Genomic DNA, 23,006 nt, shown 5'->3' with positions numbered 1-23,006 from the left:
ACCAAGGCTGGTGTGAATCCCACTGCCTTCCGGCTGGTGTGAGCTTTTAAAAGGCAGACCCTGTCAGCCACATTCAGAGAGACTAGTTTGGTCCTGTGCTTGTTCCTTCCCAGTCCAGCTGAAGTTGGTGAGCTCCCATTAGCTCAGGTAGACTGTTTCAGTGGATGAACCCATCATGGTCTTGACCTCTTTGTTCATATTGGGAGAGTGTGTGAAGGGAATGGGGGGAGGGAAAGGAGTGGGAATTTGGATTGGTATTTTTAAAAATATATAATAAAATATATATATATATAATAAATTTTTTTTAAAGGCAGACACTGAAAGGCACAAAATTCTCACAGCAGAAGAGGAGAGCTGGGTATCTGATTGTCTTGAGTCCCTTTGCATTAGGGCAGTCTCCTCTGATGAACACAGGCATGCTGCGGGCAGAGAGCCACATCCTCAGAGAAGGTGGACAGAGTCCTCCCGCTGTGTCCATAGGGAAAAGGCAGAATCATCTATGTAACAGTCCACAGTGCAGATGGAACCAGAGTCCAGCTCCTCCCACCTCCCAGCTCCCTCCTAAACTCCTGGGAGAGCCCTGGTGCTGTTCCAGATTAGAAACCCTGCTCACTGGGGCAGTGGTGAGCCACTCCTTTAATCCCAGCAGAGGCAGGGGAATCTCTGTGAGCTCAAGGTCAGCCTGGTCTACAGAGTGTTTCAGGGCAGCCAGGACAGTCATACAGAGAAACCCTATCTTGGGAAAAGAAGGAAGGAAGGAAGGAAGGAAGGAAGGAAGGAAGGAAGGTTGGTTGCTCACTAGCTAGGTAGCTTTAAACAAGTTGCCCCATCTTTCTGAATTCAGTTTTCTCCTCTCTAAATTACAGCAACATTGTAAGTGTGTTAAGATCCAGCACAAAGGAGCATCTCGCTTCTTCAGGCTGTCAGGGAGCACTCACCACCCCTATGTGCTAGTACTGATGGGAATTAAGGAAGCTATGAACTATGTGCGCACATGTGCGTGTGTGTCTGCCTGTCTCCATGTTTATGCACATGAGGGCTTGGGTTGGGGTCCAGTTAGAAACAATGTATTTTCTAAGAATTAGTTTACAAGAGAACACATCTCCCAAAGGCCTGGGGAGGAAAGCAGCCCTCCTGCAGGGTGCTAAGACTTCAGAGTAAGCCTCTGGCCCAACCTCCATCTGGGACCTGCCTGGATATAGAACTCTGCATGCCATCAGGTCCTCTGCTCCCACCATAAAACTGTCTACTCACCAAAGAGCAGTAGTGAGCATCTAGACGCTATCATAGGTAAGGGGTGGGGTTACAAGGAACTCCCTAAAATTCTGTTTAGAAGTCCAGATCTGTCCCTTTAATATCATCAGTACTGCAGAAGCAGGCAGATCTCTGGGAATTTGAAGAAAGAACAGGAAGAGGAGCTGTTCCCTAGCTAGCATGGCAATGCATACCTATAATCCCTGCACTTGAGGTGAGAGGATCCCTGGTTCAAGACCAGCCAGGGCTACATAGTGAGAACTTGTCAAGAAAGAAAGACAGACAGAAAGAGAGAGGGGGGAAGGGAGGGAGAAAGAGAGATTGAGAGAGAGGGGATTTTCTCTCACAGATCCTCAGCCTTTGGCCACACAAAAGATCAAAGATAAAGACATACCTGGCATCTTCATCCCCAAACTATATCATAACCAGTCCCTGGGTTTGGCTCAAAGGACCCATGAATTACAAGCCCCAACTTGACTAGAAGCCACTGAGGGAGCCATAGAGGCACCAGGCCATGGTGATAGAGATTTCTCGTCCTAGCACTCAGAAAGCTGAGGCAGACAGATCCTAACTTCAGTGGACTACAGAGGGAGTTCAAGGACAACCCGGACAATTTAGACCCTGTCTAGAAAGGTAAAAGGAGAGCTGAGGGTGCGGATCAGTGGTAGGGTACTTTCTTAGGATATGGGGGACCTTGGGTTTAATCTACAGCACCCAGGGGGAGGTAGCCACAGAGGCAACCATAACATCTAAGCAGGCCCCCCGACCTTCAGTTCCATCCCCTGCCTGGTCACAGCTCCAGGAACCTGGCATCAACTGGGTCATGATGTCACTTGCTATGCAGTTGGCCCTGGATAAGGAGTATGGTTTTACAGGGACCCAAGGAGCCTCTGCTGACTGGCATTCCTTAAATGCTGACGCCCCTAAACAGACACACCCAGCTGCACTCCCCTGTGTGTCCATGCCCTCTCGCTGCCCTGCAGCTACCCTCCCCTCTATAGCCTTTCTAAGTATCCTCAGAAAGTCTAAGCGTCTAAAGCCTTCCTTGCTCCCTCATCCCAAGGCCCTGAGTATCTCTTTTCCACTATCTCTTTGCAATGAGCCTGCCTGCTACCCTTTCTGAACCACTTTGTTCACTCCACGGGTACGCACTGGGGGTCTCCTGTGTCTCTGAAAAGAGCAAATGAAGAAGGAAGCTATAAAAAGAGGCATAGACAGCCCTTTGAGCTCTATGACTTATGATGAAAATCTACATACAAGCAAGCACTGACTATGACATATGTGGACGTATTTTATAAATCCAGTACCCAAAGTGACTCATTTAACCTTCACAACGCTCCTTGGAGACAGACCATTCCTGTCTTACTGAGGTGTGGACACCTCAAAGATGGCATCCCCAAACTTAGATAGCTAATAAATGCTACAGCCAGATTCCAGTCCAAGCCCCGTGTCTCCACCTGCCTCCTAATAGCCTCAAGTACCTCCAAGCACCATGGAGGAGGGAACTAATGGTTTTTATAGAAAGAAGGTGATACGGAGGAGGAGACTTTGAACTGGGTTTTTGAGAAATGAGTAGAAGTTTGCTGAGAGAAAGAACAGGAAAGACATGCTAGTAAGGAAGCTAAGTATGGCATGAGATGATACATCCCAGGAGGCCGACTTGCCAGGGCAAAAAAACATGGAGGCCAAGAGGCAGGATGCTGGACCTGGTGAAGGCCGAGTGACACAAGGCCCTGTCTATCTGGCAGGGTTCTGGAGTCTGGTCCTAAAGTCATGGAGAGCTCTTAGGGGACTTTGAGCTGGGCAGGGACCCCCCACTTCCTTCCCTTCCTCATGCTGCTAAGCCACCTGGACACCAGGGCTACATTCGTGAAGCCCTGCACCCTGTGTGCTGGTCCCCCCACCCAGCTTCCCTGCATCCTTCCATCTCCATCCCTTCCCCCTCACTGAGCCTCTGTGCTCTGTGTTCTGCAGGGGCCGTCAGGGCCTCGAGTATCTTCCCGATCCTGAGTGTGATCCTGCTCTTCATGGGTGGCCTCTGCATCGCAGCAAGCGAGTTTTACAAGACACGCCACAACATCATCCTGAGCGCTGGCATCTTCTTCGTGTCTGCAGGTAAGGCAGGGACGTGCACTGAGAGGATGGGGGTATGGTATCTCCTGCTCGGGCTACAGGCTGTGTCCCAGGGCAATGAGCTAGGACTCGAGTGCACAGACCCCCGTCTCTATGCCCAATGTCCTATCTTCCTCCGACCGCTTGAGGAAAAGGCTGACACCCTGGTAACATCAGGCCCGCTTCTTTTGCCCTCTGACCTCCCAGCACAAGCAAACTGAGGAAGAGGCAGAGGAAGAAGTACCAAGGGACCCACCCTTTCCCATTCTATCCTGCATGATGCCCAGCTGCACAATGGAAGCCAAGGAAGACTGCCCTACACCGTCCCAGCCAGTGGAGCAGGCAGGCCCCACATCTTAGCTGTTCCATGATGTCACATGACCTATCACAAGGACTTCAGATGTCCAAGGAACAACAAAAATTGTATCATACACCATTTAATAAATCTGCCTGGCCCCTAAGAGTGCTGACCTTGTCCCGGGTCATTCTCTTTCAAGAATATTCACCTGTGTTCCTTCATCCAGTCCTCTCCGGGGTCTTGTAGGAGTAAGGTCTTGCCTTAGCCCCAGTTTGCTGATTGGAAAACTCAGACTGTGGCCACTGTGTCTAAAGACTTCGGCCCCCCTTGCCATTCCAGTTGTGGACTGAGCAAGGTGTTTAACACCCCCCCCCATACCCTATGTCCCCATCTGCAGCCTGTTTGCGGAGCACTGGATAGGGAAAGCCGTTGTGAGTACTCAGCTAACTGTATAAATTGCTGCCACTACCTCATGCTTCATAAGATCCCTCTGCCTGCCCATATTTGCCAACACTGGTCCCTCCCCTCTGGGCTTTATGAACAGTCAGCATGATGAGATATTGAGGCGGGGCCAGCAAGATGGCTCAGTGGGGAAAGAAGCATTCCACCAAGCCTTATGACATGAGTTTCATTCCTGGGACTCAACTCAATAGTAGGAGAGAACCAACTCCCAAAAGGTATCTGACCTCCACACCCAGGTCATGGTCCACTCATACCCAGATAAAGAAAGAAACAAAGTTTAAAACTCAAAATCGTAATAGGGAGCTTCCAGGTCTACCCTCCTCAGGTTCATCGTATTCATAGAAACGAAAGATCAAGCCCTGCCCTTGCCTCTCATCCCCCTAGCATCTCTCCTTTCTGACCACTTCCCCCCCCCCCCCCCCCCCCCCGCAGGTCTGAGTAACATCATCGGGATCATCGTGTATATATCAGCCAATGCTGGAGACCCCTCCAAGAGTGACTCAAAAAAGAACAGCTACTCCTACGGCTGGTCCTTCTACTTCGGGGCCCTGTCCTTCATCATCGCCGAGATGGTCGGGGTGCTGGCCGTGCACATGTTTATCGACCGCCACAAACAGCTGCGGGCCACGGCCCGCGCCACCGACTACCTCCAGGCCTCCGCCATCACCCGCATCCCCAGCTACCGCTACCGCTACCAGCGCCGCAGCCGCTCCAGCTCGCGCTCCACCGAGCCCTCTCACTCCAGGGACGCCTCGCCCGTGGGCGTGAAGGGCTTCAACACCCTGCCGTCCACGGAGATCTCCATGTATACCCTCAGTAGGGACCCCCTGAAGGCTGCCACCACGCCCACCGCCACCTACAACTCGGACAGGGATAACAGCTTTCTCCAGGTCCACAACTGTATCCAGAAGGACAGCAAGGACTCTCTCCACGCCAACACAGCCAACCGCCGGACCACACCCGTATGAAGACCGTGGAACCGGGGGACCTGGGAGGCTTGGCCCGCGGGCGGGGGAGGGGCCGCAGCAGCCACGGGGAAACCTTCCACACGCAAAAAAGCAAACAAACAAACAAGCAAACAAACAAAAAACAAAAAAACAACAAAAAAAGAGAAAAACATAGCAAGTAAATTTTAAAAAAAAGAACAAAATACAAGAGGAACAAAATCAAAACCACAGGCTATGCGGGAAAAATATAACCGAGGGAAGACAAACTTTAAACAAAGCAAGAGGGATAAAATTAAAATAGAAAATAAATCTAAAAGAAAATGCATGATTTCCCATGTACCATTATTTTAACATTTAATAAAAACCAATTTAAATGAAAAATAAAAGGGAACCAAGATAATGTAAAGAAAAAAAAGACAAAAAAACAAAAAAAAATGAAGAAAGCAAGAGAGTATTTATTAGGGTTTATGTTGCCTTTGTTTTTGTTTCTGTTTTGTTTTAACTGCAGGGAGAGTTTTAAAATAAAACCACATTCTTTTCCCTTTAACCCCAGAGGGCCCTGCCTCCCGGGGAGAGTAAGGGTAGAGACTCAGGGCCCCCGGGGCCAGGGGAGCAATGGTCACTGCCAAGCCCCTGGATCCCTGGCTGGGCCCTGGGATGCTGGGGAAGTTCAATGGCTCTGCAGCCAGCTCTACTCAGCATCAATGGGACAGTTGCAGGCCTCCAGGTGACCCAAGCCCTTGGTCCGCCCCTGTCCGTTAGGTGCCTGGAGGTGGTGCACTTGGGGCCACCCAGCCCCAGGTTCCCAGTCCTTAATGGTCCTTAACCCACTGTGATGACTTCCTAGGCCTTGGGGAAAGGGAAGGAGAAGGGATGACTGCTGGCGGCTCACAGAGAAGCCAGATCCCTGGGATCCTCAGGGGGAGCTTTTGGGGGGTCAGTAACCTGAGCTCCTGTCCTTGGAGGCAGGAGACACCCACCCCCAGGGGATATAGAGCAGCCGTCCCTCCTCACCCCTCACCTCAGGGCCACTAGATGACCCTGGGGCGATGGTGGACCCCCACACTCACAGGCCCCCAGCCCCCTGGAAAGGGAGCTCTTTGACCCTTTGGGGGTCTGTGGACTCACTGATGCCCCTCTGGGGACTCAGTGAGTCCAACAACGACATTGCAAAAAGGTTTCTTTTTACAAAAGAAAAAGGAAAACAAGTGGTGATTTTTTTTAATAAAAAAACCACAGACTATAAATAAATGTAAATATATAATAAGTGAATTTACTTGCAAGAAAAATCAAGTAGTATTTTTTTCTTTTAATTCTTTTCCAGCTTTAAACTGTGAAAACAAAAATCGGGATGGGGAGGGGGACTTAAAATTTAGCAGGGAACTTGTAAAGTCAAAACAGAAAACAAATATAGAAATCCATTAAAAACAAACAAATAAAACCCATTGGGAGAAATGTGAGCCGGGCACAGAGCCAGAGAGAAGGGAGAAAGGGCCTACCATCTTCCTGGGGACTACAGAAGAGGTCTCTTCTTGCCTGCAGGGAGGTGCTGCTGACGGAGAGGGGAGGCACACCTGCCCCCATCCCACCCACAGTCACACCCACAACCCCTGTCCCCTAGGCTCAGTGCTGCAGCCACCACTCGTGTTCCCACGACAACTCTTCCCATCCAACACACAGCCGGGGGTGTGGCTGGAGGCAGCTGACCTATGCCCTCCAAAGCCATGGAAACCAGCCCAACAACTCCATCACTGGCCTTTGTGCTCCTGTGTGCCCCCCACTATACCTTGCATACACGTGAACACACTCGAACACATGAGCACCCACATTCTCGTACCTGGAAGGGCTCCCATCTGTATTCTAGACTTCATTGCTGTGTGGCCTCTCTGGGCCTTGGTGTCTCACTGTCAATTCATGGACAGACTGGCTTTAACTCCAAAGGTCCATTCTTAATTTGCATGTGACTTTTAAGATCTGCCACCAGCCCAATCCAGTGGAAAATGGCCAGGAGCAATCAATGCAGTTCTGATGACATTGAGAGCATTCCTAAATCAATCTCTCTCTCTCTCTCTCTCTCTCTCTCTCTCTCTCTCACACACACACACACACACACACACACACACACCATGTGCCTCCTCACTGTGTTCCCCAGCCCCCAACCCCACATCCAGTGTCAAAGCAAAAATTGATGTATGTTATGGGAGCAACTATCCTGCCATGAAGACAGGGAGACACACTGTCCCCAAAACTCATTTACCTTCCCTTTTTGAATGCTATAACCCCAGTCATAATGAGTGGGGAGGCTTCTTTGAAAGACGGGTCCCCTGCTGTCTTTGGGGTCAGTGGAAAAGCAGGTCTTCTGGGGTAAAAGATCTCCCTGTGTGGAAATTGCTTGCAGGACACTCTCCCAGGCAAATGTCAGCTTGCACCCCAGAGTGAATTGGGGGAGCACTCAGGTTTCCCCTTCTCCTTCCCCAAAGAGGTAAGGGCCAGGACAACGAGAACAGGCTAACCATTTCCTAGTAGCCTAGGGGAGAGGCTACCACCTACCCCGAGTGTGAGCTCTGCTCCTCTCGCATCAACCAGACTCCTGCTTGGCTTTGCTATGCTGGCAGCAGCCTGCTCTGAGTGTTCTCTGCTGAAACTCTCTGGAATTGGGAGGCATGCTGAGGAAGGCTTCTATGGCTTCCTGTCTTGTGTCTGGAAGAGGAACATTCTCCTCCCAGGTCCGCACAAGGCAGATTATCTGCTAGTCCAGTCCAGATTCAGGGAAGGCCTTTGGCCCCATGGCTCAGATCTGCAGGCTAGTTAATATGCAGGGAGGTCAGAACACCTTCCAAACTGGGCAAAAATAGTACCTTATCCTTCCTCGCTCAGCCCTGCCCAAGACCCAGCTGATCCAGACCACCCCAGATCAAGGCCTAGAGACACAGGAAAGGGCCATACACGTTTGCTCCTCTCTGCGGAGGAACTGTGGTCCCAGCTCCCTGAGCTCTGGCCAAGTATTTGAGCAGCAATCAAACTTCTTCCCAGGCAGTGAGACCTGGGGTCAGGCCACCCAAGGACTTGTGGGTGAGAGGTAATATCAGCATGACTGACCAAGAAAGGGCTAGAGGGCCTGGAGGGAAGGGGCAATGCTTCCCGTGATGACTGACAGCTCATACCCAGCTCTGGTCAATTCAAGAAACCAATTTCCATTTTATTTTCTTGGTGGGTCCTTTTTTTTTTCCAGACTGTTAACAGAAAAAAATTTTAAAAAGAAGAAACCTAAAAACAAAACAAAACGACAAAAAAACAAAATCCTGGTACATGAAATAAAGATTTTTTTTTTATAGCTTGGTCCTCACTTCCATGAATTCCTTTCATTGCTTTCCCAACTCTGGCATCCCATTTAAAGCAGGTTCTCAGAGTTGCAGAGAACTCTCAGAGTTGAGCAAAAGTAGACACGGACGACATGCAGTAAAGCGTCCCAACTTCCAAAGTCAGGAAAAGTCAGGAATCCCTCTCGTCAGCATTCCTTCGTGACAATTTCAGGCCTCCTGTGACCGGGAGCTTGCCCCTTCAAAAGGTGGCGGAGGCCAGTGCCAAGCAGCTCTCTGGCAAGTCCCTGCTGTCACTGTCCGTCCTTTCCCTTCACGCTCCAGCAACTCTGGTCCCTCCTCACATGACTGCGCCCCCATTTTTGAAAGCAGAGCTTATACCATCCTTGAGCTCTCTCCCCTCTCAACAAGCCAGCCCCCCACTCACTAGCCCACTGCCCCTTTCCTTGTCTGAGCAATAGACAGACAGGATGCTGGGCTCTGAAGGCTTCCTACAGGCTAGAATCTTCAGAGGGCGCCAGGAGCTGCCACAAGAATGGGGAGGGTCTTATAGGAGACTCTCACTTGACAAAGTGGAAGAGATAAGAAGGTTTGATCTTGACCTTGGAAAGAGGCCCCAAAGGGCAGCTGGTGAAGGCCAAAGCCAGCATTTAGCCCTGGCTGGTCTGCTCACGGAAGGAGGGCCTTTAACACCTCTACATGTGAATAGAATCTGTTTCATTGGGAACACCTCTAACATCAAAATCTGTGATGCTAGACAGGTTTAGAGGAAAGCAAGAGTGTCATATCAAATCAAGACTTAGAAAGCAAACCAAAAACACTCATCTGGTGCACATCTGAAGTTTGGGGGCATTCTTTAACCATATCCCTTTTGCCCACTGCTGGGGACCAAACGCATTGCCCCATGCATGCCAGCAAGCACTCTAGCAACTAAGCCACCTCCCAACCTGACCACCAGTTTGACCCACCTGCCTGTCACCTTTCTGAATCTGTTGCCCTTGACCTAGAGGGTAGATGGCTGTGCAGCGGAAAACAGAGCCGAGCTGGTTTATAGTGGAGTCATTAGCTTGCCGGCTGGAGCTCCAGCTACCTCACTCACTGACAGCCATTATCACCACAGACACATGAACACTCCTTTGTTAAAATGGGTGGCATTTGCTGGCCTGTTTTATTAGTATTATTGGAAGGAGGCACAGACACACCATAAGCCCAGTTTTTACATGGTTCTGGGGATTCAAACTCAGGTCTTCATGTTTGCACGGCCAGGGTTTCACCCACTGAGCCATCTCTCAAGCCCTACCAGGTTATTTTAATATTTGCCTTTAGAAAGCTAAGACAAAGCAGGGAAAGGGGAAAGAAGTCACTGTAAACAAGCCACAGTCTGTCACCCAGCTCTGGGGACTATTGGGCTCCAGCTGCTATGGTCCCAGTGCTGACACATAGCGAAATAGTGAATAGCCGTGGCTGAGACCACCAGGAGGCCTTTGTGAAGCAAACTATGGTCCAGTGTTAGAGGAGGGAGCTGAGCCAGCATCCCGCTCCTGCTCCCGGGACTGGTGAGGAAAAGGATGAAGTGAGAGCCACACCAACCCAAGAAGAGCAAGGTCCCACATTGAGAGGCCCAGAAAGGTCCATGGGAAGATCCACCATTCAGAATGGCCTGCTCAATTTAGCCCATAGGGGATATACTGTCAAGCCCCACCCCCATAAATTCCAGGCTCTTTGGGGTTCACCCTAAATGAGCATGGGACCCCAAGGCAAGCTCACCGAAAGCGGCTCAGGGATTATAAACCAAATGCCAACAGCTACAAATCAAACTGAGAACCTGGTAACATGTCCTCTCCCGTCCTGACCATACAACTTTGTGGTAAGGTTCACTGGGAGAAGTCTTACCCTGCCAGGTCCTGTACCTCAATAGCAGCCAACGTAGTCCTGACCATGGCTTCTCCACCCCCAGTCTTCCCCTCCCTCCAGCTCCCATCTCCACTCAACAGAAGCAGGAAACCTCTCACTGTGGGACACACACATGACCTCCTCAGAACAGCCACTTCTGAAAGCTCACCTTTTGGAGCACAGATGGAAGCTGGTTCTACAGGATCTTTCAGTCAGCAATTCAGAGAACTAGACTCCAAAGAGGATCCTACAACATGGTGGGGCCTCCGGGCAAGAGCATCTCCTTGGCCAGAAGTTTGTCCTCTTCTGCTCTAGACAGGGCTAACGCAAAGACCCTGAGGGCCAGCCAAGGCCCCAGAAGGGCCCCTGACTAGCTAGTGGTAGCTGAGCCTATGTTTTCTTGTTTGTTTGTTTGCTTGTTTGTTTTATAAGACAGATTTTCCTGTTTTGTAAGACAGATTCTCCTGCAGCCCAGGCTGGCCTTGAACACCCTATGTAACCAAGGATCATCTTGAACTTTTGATCTTTCTGCCTACCTCCCAAGTATACCACCACGTTTGTGTGGTTTGCAAGCTGGTGCAGGGGCTTCATGTATGCTAATCAGGTGCTCTACTGATGCAAACTATATCCCCAGCCTCCCTATGGCTTTTGAACAGAGATCCCAACACTACAAACCCAGCCTCAGGACTCTGGATCCAGTAGATCCAGTCAAGAGCTATAGAAATTTCTGGGAAAACTTGTCTCTTGTTGATGAAGCCCCCATTGGAGGCCCGAGAGAGAAAGTCATATTCTAGCAAACTGGCTTTTATCAGCCAAGGGCCCCAGCTTCTTGTCTCCTCAACCTACCCACTATCCCATGGAAAAGAGGTCTGAGGGACACCTCCCTCCTCCTTCATCTCCACACCGGACTGGTTCCTTTGCTGCACCCTTCCAGCTACCAGACAGCATCTCTGAGTGCATCCATACAGTAGGGCAGAGTGTGCTGTCTCAAAGAGCATCAAGGCCAGCCTAACAAGGAGCATCCATTTGGAGCAGCTTCCAAGAGACAGGTAAAAAGCTGGCTGGTGCCCAGCCCCCTCCCTCCTGCTCCACTAGCACAGAGGTTCTGCATCTCCTGGCCAGCATGCAGACTTCTCTCTGCCAGTCACAGACAGGATTTGGCCCTGCCTACCACTGGCAGTCACAGATGCAAATCCAGTCCTCGGGTATTCAGCAGACTTACGCAGCTCCTGCAGTCCAAACGTGCATCTCCTTCCCCCTCAGAAGGTGCCACACCCCCTTGGCAGCTTAATGTGGGCCCCTGTGGAAATGTTCACACCATAAACAAAGGCCAGGGAGTAGAGATTTTTTTTAATGAAAAACCAGTTGCTAAACATTTAACTAAATATCACTGCCAAAATCCATAGGGGTATGTTTGCATATGGGCTCAGGTGTATATACCTTAGAGACACAACTATACCCCAAAGCATGTGTTCATGTATGTGCATCCATGTATAAACTGCGCATGTACATCCTACACCTACACACACAAACACACACTTCCGGAATTTGACCCATTCATAGAAGCATGTTTGCTCAGTCTGCAAGACTTGATCTTGCTCCCATAATAGCAGAAACTTGCTGTGGCAAGGGGAGGAGGGAAGACTGGTATGAGACAGAGGGTGTGCCTGGCCCCTACTCATGATTCCCTGTGCTCCTCATCTCTGTGGCCCAGGTCACCTATACACTGATGTGTGGGAGCAGGCATAGAGACCTCACTATGTCACAGAGGTCAGGATCACAAGACAGACAGACAGACACACACACACTTTGCATCAAAGGTACATGTCTATGTGTGTAGTGCTCCTAAAATCTGTCAGGACAGAGATGCGCAGCATGAAGGTAGATGGCTGGAACCTGTCTCTTAGTTTCTCCTCTCTCTCTCTCTCTCTCTGTCTGTCTGTCCCTATCTGTCTCTGTGTGTGTGTGTGTGTGTGTGTGTCTATGTGTCATTCCTCCTCTTTCTCAGCCTCCCTCTCCTGTGTTACCCAGTATTACCCAGAAGGACAGAACAGATACAGTAACACACATCGAAAGAGGATTTATTAGACCAGCTTACACGGCACAGTCTATGTAGTTCAACAATGACTATCTTCACACCGGAAAGGCTGAGAAGCCAGTAAAAGACCAGTTCACGAGGCTTGGTGCCTCAGTAGTCCCAAGCTGATGACGAAGGCTTGGAGAATTCCTGGAGAGCTGCTGGTCTTCAGTCTATACTGGGCTGGGTATTAGGACACATATGCCTTTAATCCCAGCACTCCAGGGGCAGAGGCAGGCGGAGCTCTGTGGCTTCAAGGTCAGCCTGGTCTGCTAAGACAGTTCTGGTTCCAGTCAGAGCTATACATTGAGACTCTGTCTAAAAACAAAACGAAACCCACTTCTCATTCAGCCCATAATAGAAGTGGGAGGAAGCTGGTTCTGGTCTCAGCAAACAGATGTAGAGCAGTGGTGGAGGCAGCTGTGACACCATAAAGAAATTCAAACTCACAGCAAAATGCAAAGGCAAGGAGAAAAAAACAAAGCTGCTTCCCTCCTGTATCTGGGCTGCTGCATTTAGGGTGGGTCTCTCTACTCAAATAACCCTACAGAGAAAACCCCTCAGAGATGGACCGGCAGCGGATTTCTTAGTTGATTCCAGATGCAGTCAAGTGGACAACCAAGATCAGCTATCCTGCCCGACACACTGGAGTCTCCAGTGACTAGCACTGGAGTTGAGAGATGGGCATGAGGGTGTGATACACACAGCAGTACTGGGCAGACGGAAGTGGTGATCAGGAGGGAGTGAACAGGGTAGGACTTGAATTAAACCATAGTTTCTCTCTCACCCAAAGGCATTCAGCAGCTCCCTGGTGCCCTAGCAGTGCAGCCTCCAAAGCTCCCCCTCCCCGCCCCGTTGTTCTACCTCTTTTTTTCATGTCGGTGTTGCAGATCAAACCCAGAGCCTCATACATGCTAGGCAAGCACTATGTTCTCAGCCCATGTTTGGTTTGTTCTGGTTTTATTTTTAACACAACAGGATCTTCCTATGTAGCTCAGACTGACTTTGGACCTGCCTTGCTTTCCCACATGTTGAGATTGCAATCATGTGACCCCATGTCCAGCCCTGTTGCCTGTTTTGTCTTAGTAAACTGGGATTTCTTGGGAAGCTAGAACAGGCCAAGCATTGTCAAACTATCTATTGCCATAGTTCCGGGAAGTGGACATTAGTGCCCCCTCTACAGAGACAAAAACTGAGGCTAAAGAGGCCCAGTGACAGGATGGTTAAAGGTGATTCTAGAACCTTTGTCAAAGTTCAGACCCAGCCGCTCCATATTCAAACAACATGGTGGCATGCATGTGCAATCCCAGCACTCAGGAAGCCGAAGCAGGGGGATTAAGAGTATGTTGCTGCCTGGCCTGGCTCCATGAGAGTGAGAAAAAGAACCCTTCTTTGGATGGGAGGAGCCGCCTGAATGTGAGACACAGAGAGAGTGAGCAGCAGCTTCAAAGGGTCATCGCCACAGCGCCATAGGCAGAGCAGTCAGTGGGGTTGGGGAGAAACTGTGGTGTGCTCTAAACCTCTGGCCACCCAATGGGAGTTGAAGGAAGACAATCCAGATCAAAGCAGGGTGTGGGTGGCATGGAGGGCTCAAGGCAGAAGAGGGCATGGGCAGTAAGAGTGATAGCTGTGCAAGCATTAGGACCTGAAACCTCAGCATCCACACAAAAGCCTGGGTGAAAGGACAAGAGAAGTGGTTCAACCGCTAAGGGCACTGCTCTCACAGAGGCCCAGAGTTCCATCCCCAGTACCCACATGAGGTGACCGCCCACGCACCTAAAAACCCTATCACTGGGAGGGGTGTCGAGTCAAGAACCTCCCATGCACCTATAAACCCTATCACTGGCAGGGATGTCGAGACAAGAGGATTGCTTGAGGTTTGTGGGTGGCCAGTCTAGCTCCAGGTTTGGTGAGAGATCCTGTCTCTAGGAAATGAGGCAGAGAGCAAAAGAGCGGGACACCCGAAGCCCTCCTCTGACCTCCTTGCATGCACAAGAGTGCGCACCATCCCTCACACACATGCATATATGCCATACACATATACCACACACACATATTCATGCACAATAAGTAAATAATAGAGCTAAACTTAAAAGAGCCATTGCTCGGGCTGAAGAGATGGCTCAATGGTTAAGAGCACTGGCTGCTCTTCCAGAGGTCCTGAGTTCAATTCCAAGCACCCAGATGGTGGCTCAGAGAGCCATTGCTCACACCACAACAGAGAAAAACACCACGCAGCTTCTATGCAAACTCACCAAGCCATAGGCAAAGCCAGATGATGAGAGAGAGGGGCAGACATGCTCACATCCCATCCCTGCAGCTCACAGTTTCATTTAAAGTATTTCCTTGTGATTTATAATCGTCCATCTTCAATTCAACCTCTGCTCGCTTCTCTCTGCTGTGGGTAGAACAGCTCACAGCAAAAGACACATAAATCATAAGGTAGAAAACAAGCCGTAGAGAAGGAGAAAGGAAGCAACATGACAAAGGGTACACGCTTCCTAATATGAGAGACGAGCAGGGAAGAAGCACTACGACTCTGAAGCATTCGCTGTCAAAGTTGACATTTCAGAGGTTTGGTTGAGCTTTCTGGTAAAGAGAGAAAACACAGAAAATAACACACACCCCCCACACACACACAACCGTTTATATAAAAGTCAAGAGGAAACTATTCACAGTAACAAAAAACAAAACAAAGGAAGTCAAAGAGGGCCCCAGACAGCCATTGGGGTGGACACCTCAGAGTCTTTGCATCTCAGAGATCTGAGTCCTTGAGAAGCAGCAATTTCTTGGCTTTTGAAAATGCAGAAAAGAGTGGGAAGTGGAGAAAAAATGTCTGTCTGTGATCTAACACACAAACACATACAGAGAGAGAGTGAGGAAGACAGAGGAAGAGAGCGCACACACCCTGTGTGATGTCCTCACAGGACAGCCTCTCTGAGCCTTCCTTTCCCGTGGTTTAACAATCCTCACAGAACATTAGGAGCTGAGATGCTTAGAGGGGACACCAAAAGGGAAAGAAAGTTGCCACCTCAGTGCTTGGCACTGGGAACATGGCTCAGTATGTAGAGACCTTACCCAACATGCATGAGGCCCTGGACTGTATAAACAGGACATGATACCACATATCTGTGATACCAATAACCAGACGTTCAAGTTTATTTTCATATAAGACCCTATGGGGGAAGAGGGAGGGAGGGTGAGCAGGAGTGAGGGAAGGAGGATAGCATAAGACTGCTGCACTGCCCCCTGTGCCAGGCACAGATTTCACCACAGCCAGTGTTTGTCCTAATAGCAATGTTACACAATAGCTCTTAATATTGCTCCCATTTTTAAAATGGAGTTCAGAGAGGCTAGGCTACATGTCCAGGTCATACAGCAAGAGAGTGGTGGCTCTGTAATAATAAACCAGGCAGGTCAGTGTCTCTGGAGATTACATCTTCACAGGACACCAGCCTTCGTGGACCACAGGAGACCACACATCTCCAGGAGTGGTCTCCTTGCCCCTTCGCTTGCCTTCATCTCTCAAGTCATGCCCGCTCATCTCTGCTTGATCTCAGCCCACAGCCCTTCCCTGCCTGGAGCCCAACTCCTGTGCTCCTGGCTGGCCCCTCTCCTGCCTCAGTTATCTCCTCTGGGGCTCACGAAGGCCAACAAATCTTCCACAGGAGAGTCCTTTAGAACCAATGACTTCTGCTAAAGGGACCAGCAAATGGGTTAGCAGGGTGACAGTCAGAGATGGCCATGAAGGATGGCGCGGTCTCTGACCATTGGCCCCTGCTCAGCGCATGGCAAAGTCACTAATCTTAAGAAGTCAATAAAGGCAAAATGAATTAGTTGGGCTGAACTGTATTGAGTCTAATCAAACAATGTTTAATTGCAGGATGGATGAATGGATGGATGGATAGATGGATGGATAGATAGATAGACAGAACATGAGAGACTGTGAGAGAAACAGATGGACACACAGATGTCTGAGGGCATATTTGGTGTGGCCACATTTGGTATGGAATTTGGTGACTGCAGGTACAGAGGCAAGACGGCCTGAGACATTTGGAAACCAGGGCTTGTGACTGGGAGATGTACTCACAGCCCCTCTGGAGAAAGGCAGCGAGGGGTGCTTCCTGTTGTATGCTCAGTCGGAAGCTGAGGGACAAGATGGGTTAACAGCAGGACGGCTCCCCAGCCAGCTGTGCTCAGGGAGACACTGACAGATTACAGCGTGTCTTCGCACTAATAGCACTGCGGCATCCTCCTCCTGCCGCTCCAGCCAGCTCCAACCCCAGAGGATCAATACCAAGAGCCGGTGGATGCAGAAGGGAGGGACTTGAGGATCAGCTCCTTGCCTGGAACTGGTGTTCCTTGGGTCCAGAGCTCTGTCCCATTTGCCTTGTGGTGTCATCACAGTGCTCAGCAAGGACATCCTCTCCAAAAGTTCGCTGGATGAAAGAGCCGACCTCCTGACTGACGCAGAGACCTCACAGGGTTGTCTGCATGGCACCTGTCTCTCTGGTCTCAGGTCCACAACTCTCTAACCCAGGAGGACCTTGCACACACACACACACACCACACACACACACACATGCCCAGAAGCCAGAGCTGCTGGTTTAAATCACCATTTTGACTTAATTCCATCTCTTTTGTTTATCCTTGATCTTCTGCTTCCCAATCTTTTCCTCATCCCACTCCTAACCATCCAGTAACCTGGGCCTCACTTCTTTGTGTTGAGGCAGGTAACTGAGCCAGAGCAGCGAAGCTACGCCCTCTGAGCTCCTGCCTGCCTAATTCCTCATGAACATCCCTTAAGGGGCTGTGCTCCCCCCTCTGGTAGATGGTGAGCTAGGGCTCAGAGATGTTAAACAATTTACTCAGAGTCCCCCAGTATCAGAGACGGCTTTAAGCCAACAGTTCTGCCTTCCGTTGCAGAGTGTTGCGGTTACAGGTTACACCTGCACACTCAGCTTTATGTGCTGCAGGGGATGGCCATTTGCACATTAGACAACCATGTTACCAACCGGGCTACAGCCCACCCATATCATCTTCTCAGCCTCAGATCTTTCCAGAAAGGACTTAACGGGTCTTCTATGCCTCCATACCCAAGGTAAGCAAAGGGACTGGCTCAAGGTCACTGGACCCCAGGGACTGCCTAGATCAGGGTTTTTCTTCCACCCTGGCATCCTTCTCTTCTGCCACCAGATGGGCCCACAAGCTGTATTGCTCATGGATAAAACCTAGGACTCACTGGAGACCAGAGAACCATTGGGCAAGTGATGGGCCACATCCCCCGTGTGTCAGAAAGACAGGGGAACATTGGGAAAGCAATTTTATCAAAAAGAGAGGTGAGAATCAAGTGAAATAAAACACGTTACATTGTGGTTGTGGCAGCACACAACATGTGATATTGTGTGTACATGTGTGTTTAGATGTGTTGTGTGTGTTTGGATGTGTGGTGTGTGTGTGTGGTGCTTGGGGAGCCCGGGAAGTCTGTAGAAAGCAGTCCTTGACTGCAGCCCTTTCCAGCTCACAATTCTATATCCCAAGTTCCCCTGTTCTGTCCCTCAGCCCCCAGTCCCCACCACTATGCATGGTACAGGAGAAGGGCCACAGGCTTCTGCACGGCCCTGACCTACACAGAAGCCTGGAGGGGGAAATGACCTGCAAAGACTTCCCATCATGCTTTAAGGCAGTCCTCCTGGCTCCTGAGCTCAGAGCTCCAGAATATAGCCCCCGGACTACAACTGTTCCAGGTGTCCCTGTTAGACCCACAACACACCCAGCTGGCCTGGGAACTCCACAGAGGCCTCATCTCTGTCTCGTCCCCACTCAGTATCACCAGGCCCCATCAGCATCCATTCCCACATCTCTACCCTGTCAGCCACCGGTGCCAGCCTACTATCAAATGCACGCATATGGATCTCCAAACATGCACAGCCAACCCTTACCCCGACCCCACCTCGCTCCTAGGCACGCTCCAACCAGAATTTTGCAATAACACTCTCTAAAAAGCCAAGGTGGAAATCCTCCAGGCTCTTCCCCAAGGCTTGTCCGGACTCAACACACTGCTCTCCTGTTACCTCCTGCTCTTCTCCCAGGAAAACTGCTAGAAGAAAACACAAGGAAGGGTCCTAGTGTGAGGGGAGGGGGACAGGGTGGACATACCCAGGGACACAGACACACACACACACCAGAAAAATAAAACCAAAGAAGAAAAAAGGAACAGGTAGATAGGTAAATGGCAGAGCCCTTGCCTAACATTTTCCATCTGTTAGGCTCCATCCCCAACATCTATCTATCATCTATCTATCATTATCTATCATCTGGCCAATCAATAAAGGGGAGGTGGGATCAGCATCTGCTTACTGGCCCTCAGATGGGTGATGGACACGCTCTGACAGCTCTTTCCTGAACACACACGCTTTCCTCTCTACCACCCTCAGGCGCCTTTCTTCACTTGAGGGCTTGCGAACTTGCCTCACCATTTCTCTGTAGGGTCTCCTCCTGCTCAGGGACTTAGACCAGCTTGTGAGAAGTTTGTCCCAAACTGTACTGTCAGCTACTTGCCCTTTGTCCAGGAAACTACAGAGCACTGGGCTCTGTTTAGACTACTGTTTTCCTACTGTTTATAGTATGGAGCAGGCCCTGAAAGAATGCTGGTTGCATGAATGAATGAATGAATGAATGAGTGAGTGAATGATTCATTCATTCATTTCTGGCCACTTCGCCACTGGCACCCTTCAGGGACCAAATTCCGGTGAGTCACCGGTGCCCTATAAATGCCACATGGAGAACAGAATGACCTCCTCTCTGCAGTCTCTTCCACCAGCTGCAGCCCAGAGGCTACGTCCCAGCCAGCGCACCCAAAGAGCCTTCCAGGCTGGCAGCGGCTGCACCTACACACCACACTGCAGCTCAGAGAGGCTGAGCACCTGGCAGGGAGCCCAAACCTTCCCACCCCAGCCACAGAGGTCCTCCAAAGCCCTTGACCATGAACTGGATTCAGAGTGGGGACAGTCCTTGTCCCGTGTCCTGAGGCATACATGGGCAGAGGTGTGGAAGCACTCTGCCAGCCTGATTCATCTGCTGAGGACCATGTGCCCTCCTCTCTGAGCTATCCTGTCACCTCTCTGGGCCTCAGTTTCCTCCTCAAAGAGCAGTCAGTGAAAAGAGCCGAGTCTAATAGACTCGGACTACATGGCAGATGGGACCAGCTAAGCAGGCAAGCTGATAAAGCAAGAGGCCCTGTATCGATGCTAATGCTATTGCTCATACTGAGATTATTTATATGTGTTAACACAGCAGTCATAAACAGCCAGTGACTCACTTTGAAAGGGGATCTGATGCACTGAATTGCAGCCCTGGAGCTGGCTGTTTTCCTGACTTGAGCAGCAGCACCATCCTGTGGCCACAGTGCAGAATACAAGGACCTTCTGATGGTCAGCGCTGAGGTAGCAAGTGGGGAGGAGGCTACCGAGGTTCCATTGGAACAAATACAAAGAAAAGCCAGTCTGACACCATAGAGATGGTTTTTATCTGGTTATAAGCAGGTGTCGTGGAGTTTGAAACAATATTGAAGCCATTTCTCTACTTAGTTTAGGGAGAAATCAGCACCCTGGGGCAGCCCAACCACATGCTCAGGTCTTGCCAGACACTGCAGAAAGTGCTGCTCATTCTCCACCTAAGAAGACTTGAACTTGTCTCTGGCACTTGGACACTGTGTGACCTTGAATACCACGATACTTGACTCTTGATTTTTGTTGTTTTGTTTGTTTTCTTTTTGAGACAGGGTCTCATTTAACCCAGGCTGGCCTTGAACTCAGTATGTGATTATCTTGATCTTCTGATCCCCCTGCATCCGTGCCCACCCCCCAAGTGCCAGAATTATAAGTGGGCATCACTGCACTTGGCCTCCAGCTCTTACTTCAAGCCCCACTGAAGAGGGACTTGACGGGAGCATGACGCACATAGAACGTGCCTGACACGTGCGAGGTTGAGACAGGAGGATCAATTCAAGCTCAAAGCTGGTATGAACTACATAGTGAGATCCTATCTGAATACACAAACCAGAGAGTCCCACAGTTTCACTTCCCTTGTGCACAGAGCCTTGCTTCTTCCCATCTCTCCCAGCACAGCTTTTGACCTTGGCACCTCCTACAAGAAGGAGCCCTTGGCCTCTGCACCCAGAGCCCTACTCACAGCCAAGCTCAGAGGATCAAACATGCTTTCAAAGGCCCAAGCCTAACAAAAGGCCATGTGTGCCCAAAGAGGGACCAGTCAGGCAGGCAGATGTGCAGATGGGACCCTTTCAAGGCCTCTGTTAAACAGATGGTGTCAAGTCTGCTAGAGAAGGTGGATCCTTTCCAACTGTCATAGTGACCCTAGGCCACTTTCTCGGTATTTGGCCCTTGTCCTAGCCGACCATTGAATCCCAAGACCTAGTGGCACAGGAAGACACCAGTTCAAGGAGAGGAAATGACAAACCAGAGGTCACGCTGCAAGTGACTGACAGGCACAAGCCTCAAGTCCAGTCCCCTAGACCGCACTAGCCTGTGCACAGAAGGTTGTGCAGCCACAAGCAAGCCACCGGCCTCAGCTCTCCACGCAGAGATCTGTCCATCTCTGACTTTGTGTCCTTGGTCCCTCTCCTTGAGCCATAGAGAGGAGGGTATTCAGCCACATCTGCAGGTTTTGTGGAGCAGCAGCTGTGGCTTTTCTCCCTTGAGGAGCTTTTCCTGACCGCCCTGGCTGAGTTACCATCTCTCTCACGGCACCCACAGCACAGCACTGCAATTTATCTACTAATCCCCCAGAGGGCCCGGGGAGAGCATGCAGGGATATGAGAAAGACTGGCCCTGGAGTGATGGCAGGGGTGGGGACTGCAGCAAATTTGTAAGCCCCAGGCTGAGGAGACAAGTCCTCTTCGGATGTCAGGAAGAGCAGAGAAGTCTGGCCAGGTCTTAAGGGAATCCCTATCGGGCACGGTGGCACACTCTTTTAGTCCCAGCACTAATGAGGCAGAGGCACGTGGATCTCTGTGAGACAAGGCCAATTGGTATTGGATTGACAGGGGTCCCTCCCTGAGCGTGAGTTCCAAGACATCCAGGGCTATGGAGAGACCCTGTCTCCAAAACAGGGTGTGATGTGTGTGTGTGTGTGTGTGTGTGTGTGTGTGTGTGTGTGAGAGAGAGAGAGAGAGAGAGAGAGAGAGAGAGAGAGATGGAGGGAAAGAGGGAGGGAGAGAGAGAAAGAGAGAGAGACCCTACTGGCTTTCTGATTCAGAATTACATAATTTAAATGCAAATTCAACGTATATTTCATAGCTGGGAACATGGCTTGGCAGTAGAGCACTTGCCTCCCATGCATGAGACCCTGGGTTCAATCTCCTGTACCACAAAATAAACAAACAAAAAAATTTAAGACATGTTTCATGAAATACCTTGTGAGTATTACATCCCCAGCATAACCACGTCTCCTTCATAGACTCTGGGCTGCTCGGAAGCTTGAACTAAGATGCCAGTCACGGATGACCAGTGACTGCTTTTAGAATTCAGCTCCGGGCAAAGCTCTGCTCAGGCTCCTGTCAGCCCATCAAACTGAACTCAGTGCTTACCAAGCACCATCTTGAGTAGTAACCATCGTCTGAAGCGATTCTCCACCCCTCCCTAAGCAAGAAGAACTGTGATTTCATGTGTTCTACAGACAAGATTCTGAGGAACATGCCATCTGCCCAAGGTCATATGTCTACGGGAAACTGAGTCAAAGTCAGTCTGACGTGTCAGGCATCCACCTGCACTGCCTGAGAAGACCCTTAAACAAGGCCTTGTGGTCACCTGGCCCCAATGAAAAGGTTCTGCACACACCGGTCAGGACAGTGGGAACCAGGTTCCACAGCAGACATAAGACCAGCACGGTGCTCCTCAAAGCAGGGCTGCACTCAGGGAAGGACCCCTCTCAACCAAACCCAACCCAAATAAAGCCAACAATGGTTTGCCTTTGGACTCAGGACCCTGAACCCTGTTTCCAACAGCAAAAAATATGGAGTGGAGGAAGGAGCCACGGGGAGGCCTGGTTATTGCCATTCCACTGAAACAAACTCTCTATAAACTAGCTAAATGGTTCTGAAAGAAAAGGGGTTCTATTTTGTCCCCTGTTGTCAGGGCTGCACATCCTGATATATCTTGGGCATAGCAGAGAAGTGGATGGCTCAGCACTTGGAGAAATGCCCACAAGGCAGGAAATGGGGAGGATGGCTCAACAGGTGTCTCTCTATTCTGAGCACGGTCCTGTGATGGGTGAGTGTACATCCAGCTGAAATAAAAAATAACTTTCAATACCCATCACCGGCGCAAACAGCCGATGGCCTCCCTTTCTTCTGAGGACAAGGAGCGTGCTCCCAGACTTGAACCCTTTCGGCTCGGCTACTTGGGTAGTTTTGCTGTGGCATTCAGAGCCCCCCCCCCTTGAAACTGAGGTGGGCTGTTGAGCTGGAAGCTTCCCCTAGCGTGGATGCATCCTCCCACAGAAAGGCTAAACACAGCAGCTCTCTGGAGTGTCTGCCTGGGCACTGTGTCCTCAACCGAGTCTTCAGCATCTGAAAGGACAGTGTACTGAACTTTGCCTCAGAGGGACAGAAGTGTGCTGAAGGA

At 50.3% G+C, this 23,006-nt stretch overlaps 1 protein-coding gene and 1 long non-coding RNA gene across 3 annotated transcripts in view; one reads left to right on the top strand and one right to left on the bottom strand.

The window, feature by feature from the left end:
- The window catches only part of Cacng2 (calcium voltage-gated channel auxiliary subunit gamma 2), a 128,432-nt gene extending 123,078 nt beyond the window's left edge, over positions 1-5,354 (top strand). For both annotated transcript variants that reach the window (XM_041671824.1, XM_041671823.1), the window contains 2 exons: positions 3,229-3,369; positions 4,559-5,354. In XM_041671824.1, coding sequence (XP_041527758.1) covers positions 3,229-3,369; positions 4,559-5,094 — 677 coding nt within the window. In that variant the 3' untranslated portion in view covers positions 5,095-5,354. The remainder of the gene's footprint in view (positions 1-3,228; positions 3,370-4,558) is intronic.
- The window catches only part of LOC121461074, a 61,509-nt gene that overhangs the window by 30,968 nt on the left and 7,535 nt on the right, over positions 1-23,006 (bottom strand). The window lies entirely within an intron of this gene.

This window comes from Microtus oregoni, unplaced genomic scaffold (genome assembly GCF_018167655.1).
Source record: "Microtus oregoni isolate MIOR12 unplaced genomic scaffold, Mior012 000022F_ref0000154, whole genome shotgun sequence".
NCBI classification, from domain to species: Eukaryota; Metazoa; Chordata; class Mammalia; order Rodentia; family Cricetidae; genus Microtus; species Microtus oregoni.
This window is presented reverse-complemented; position numbering and strand designations above follow the sequence as displayed.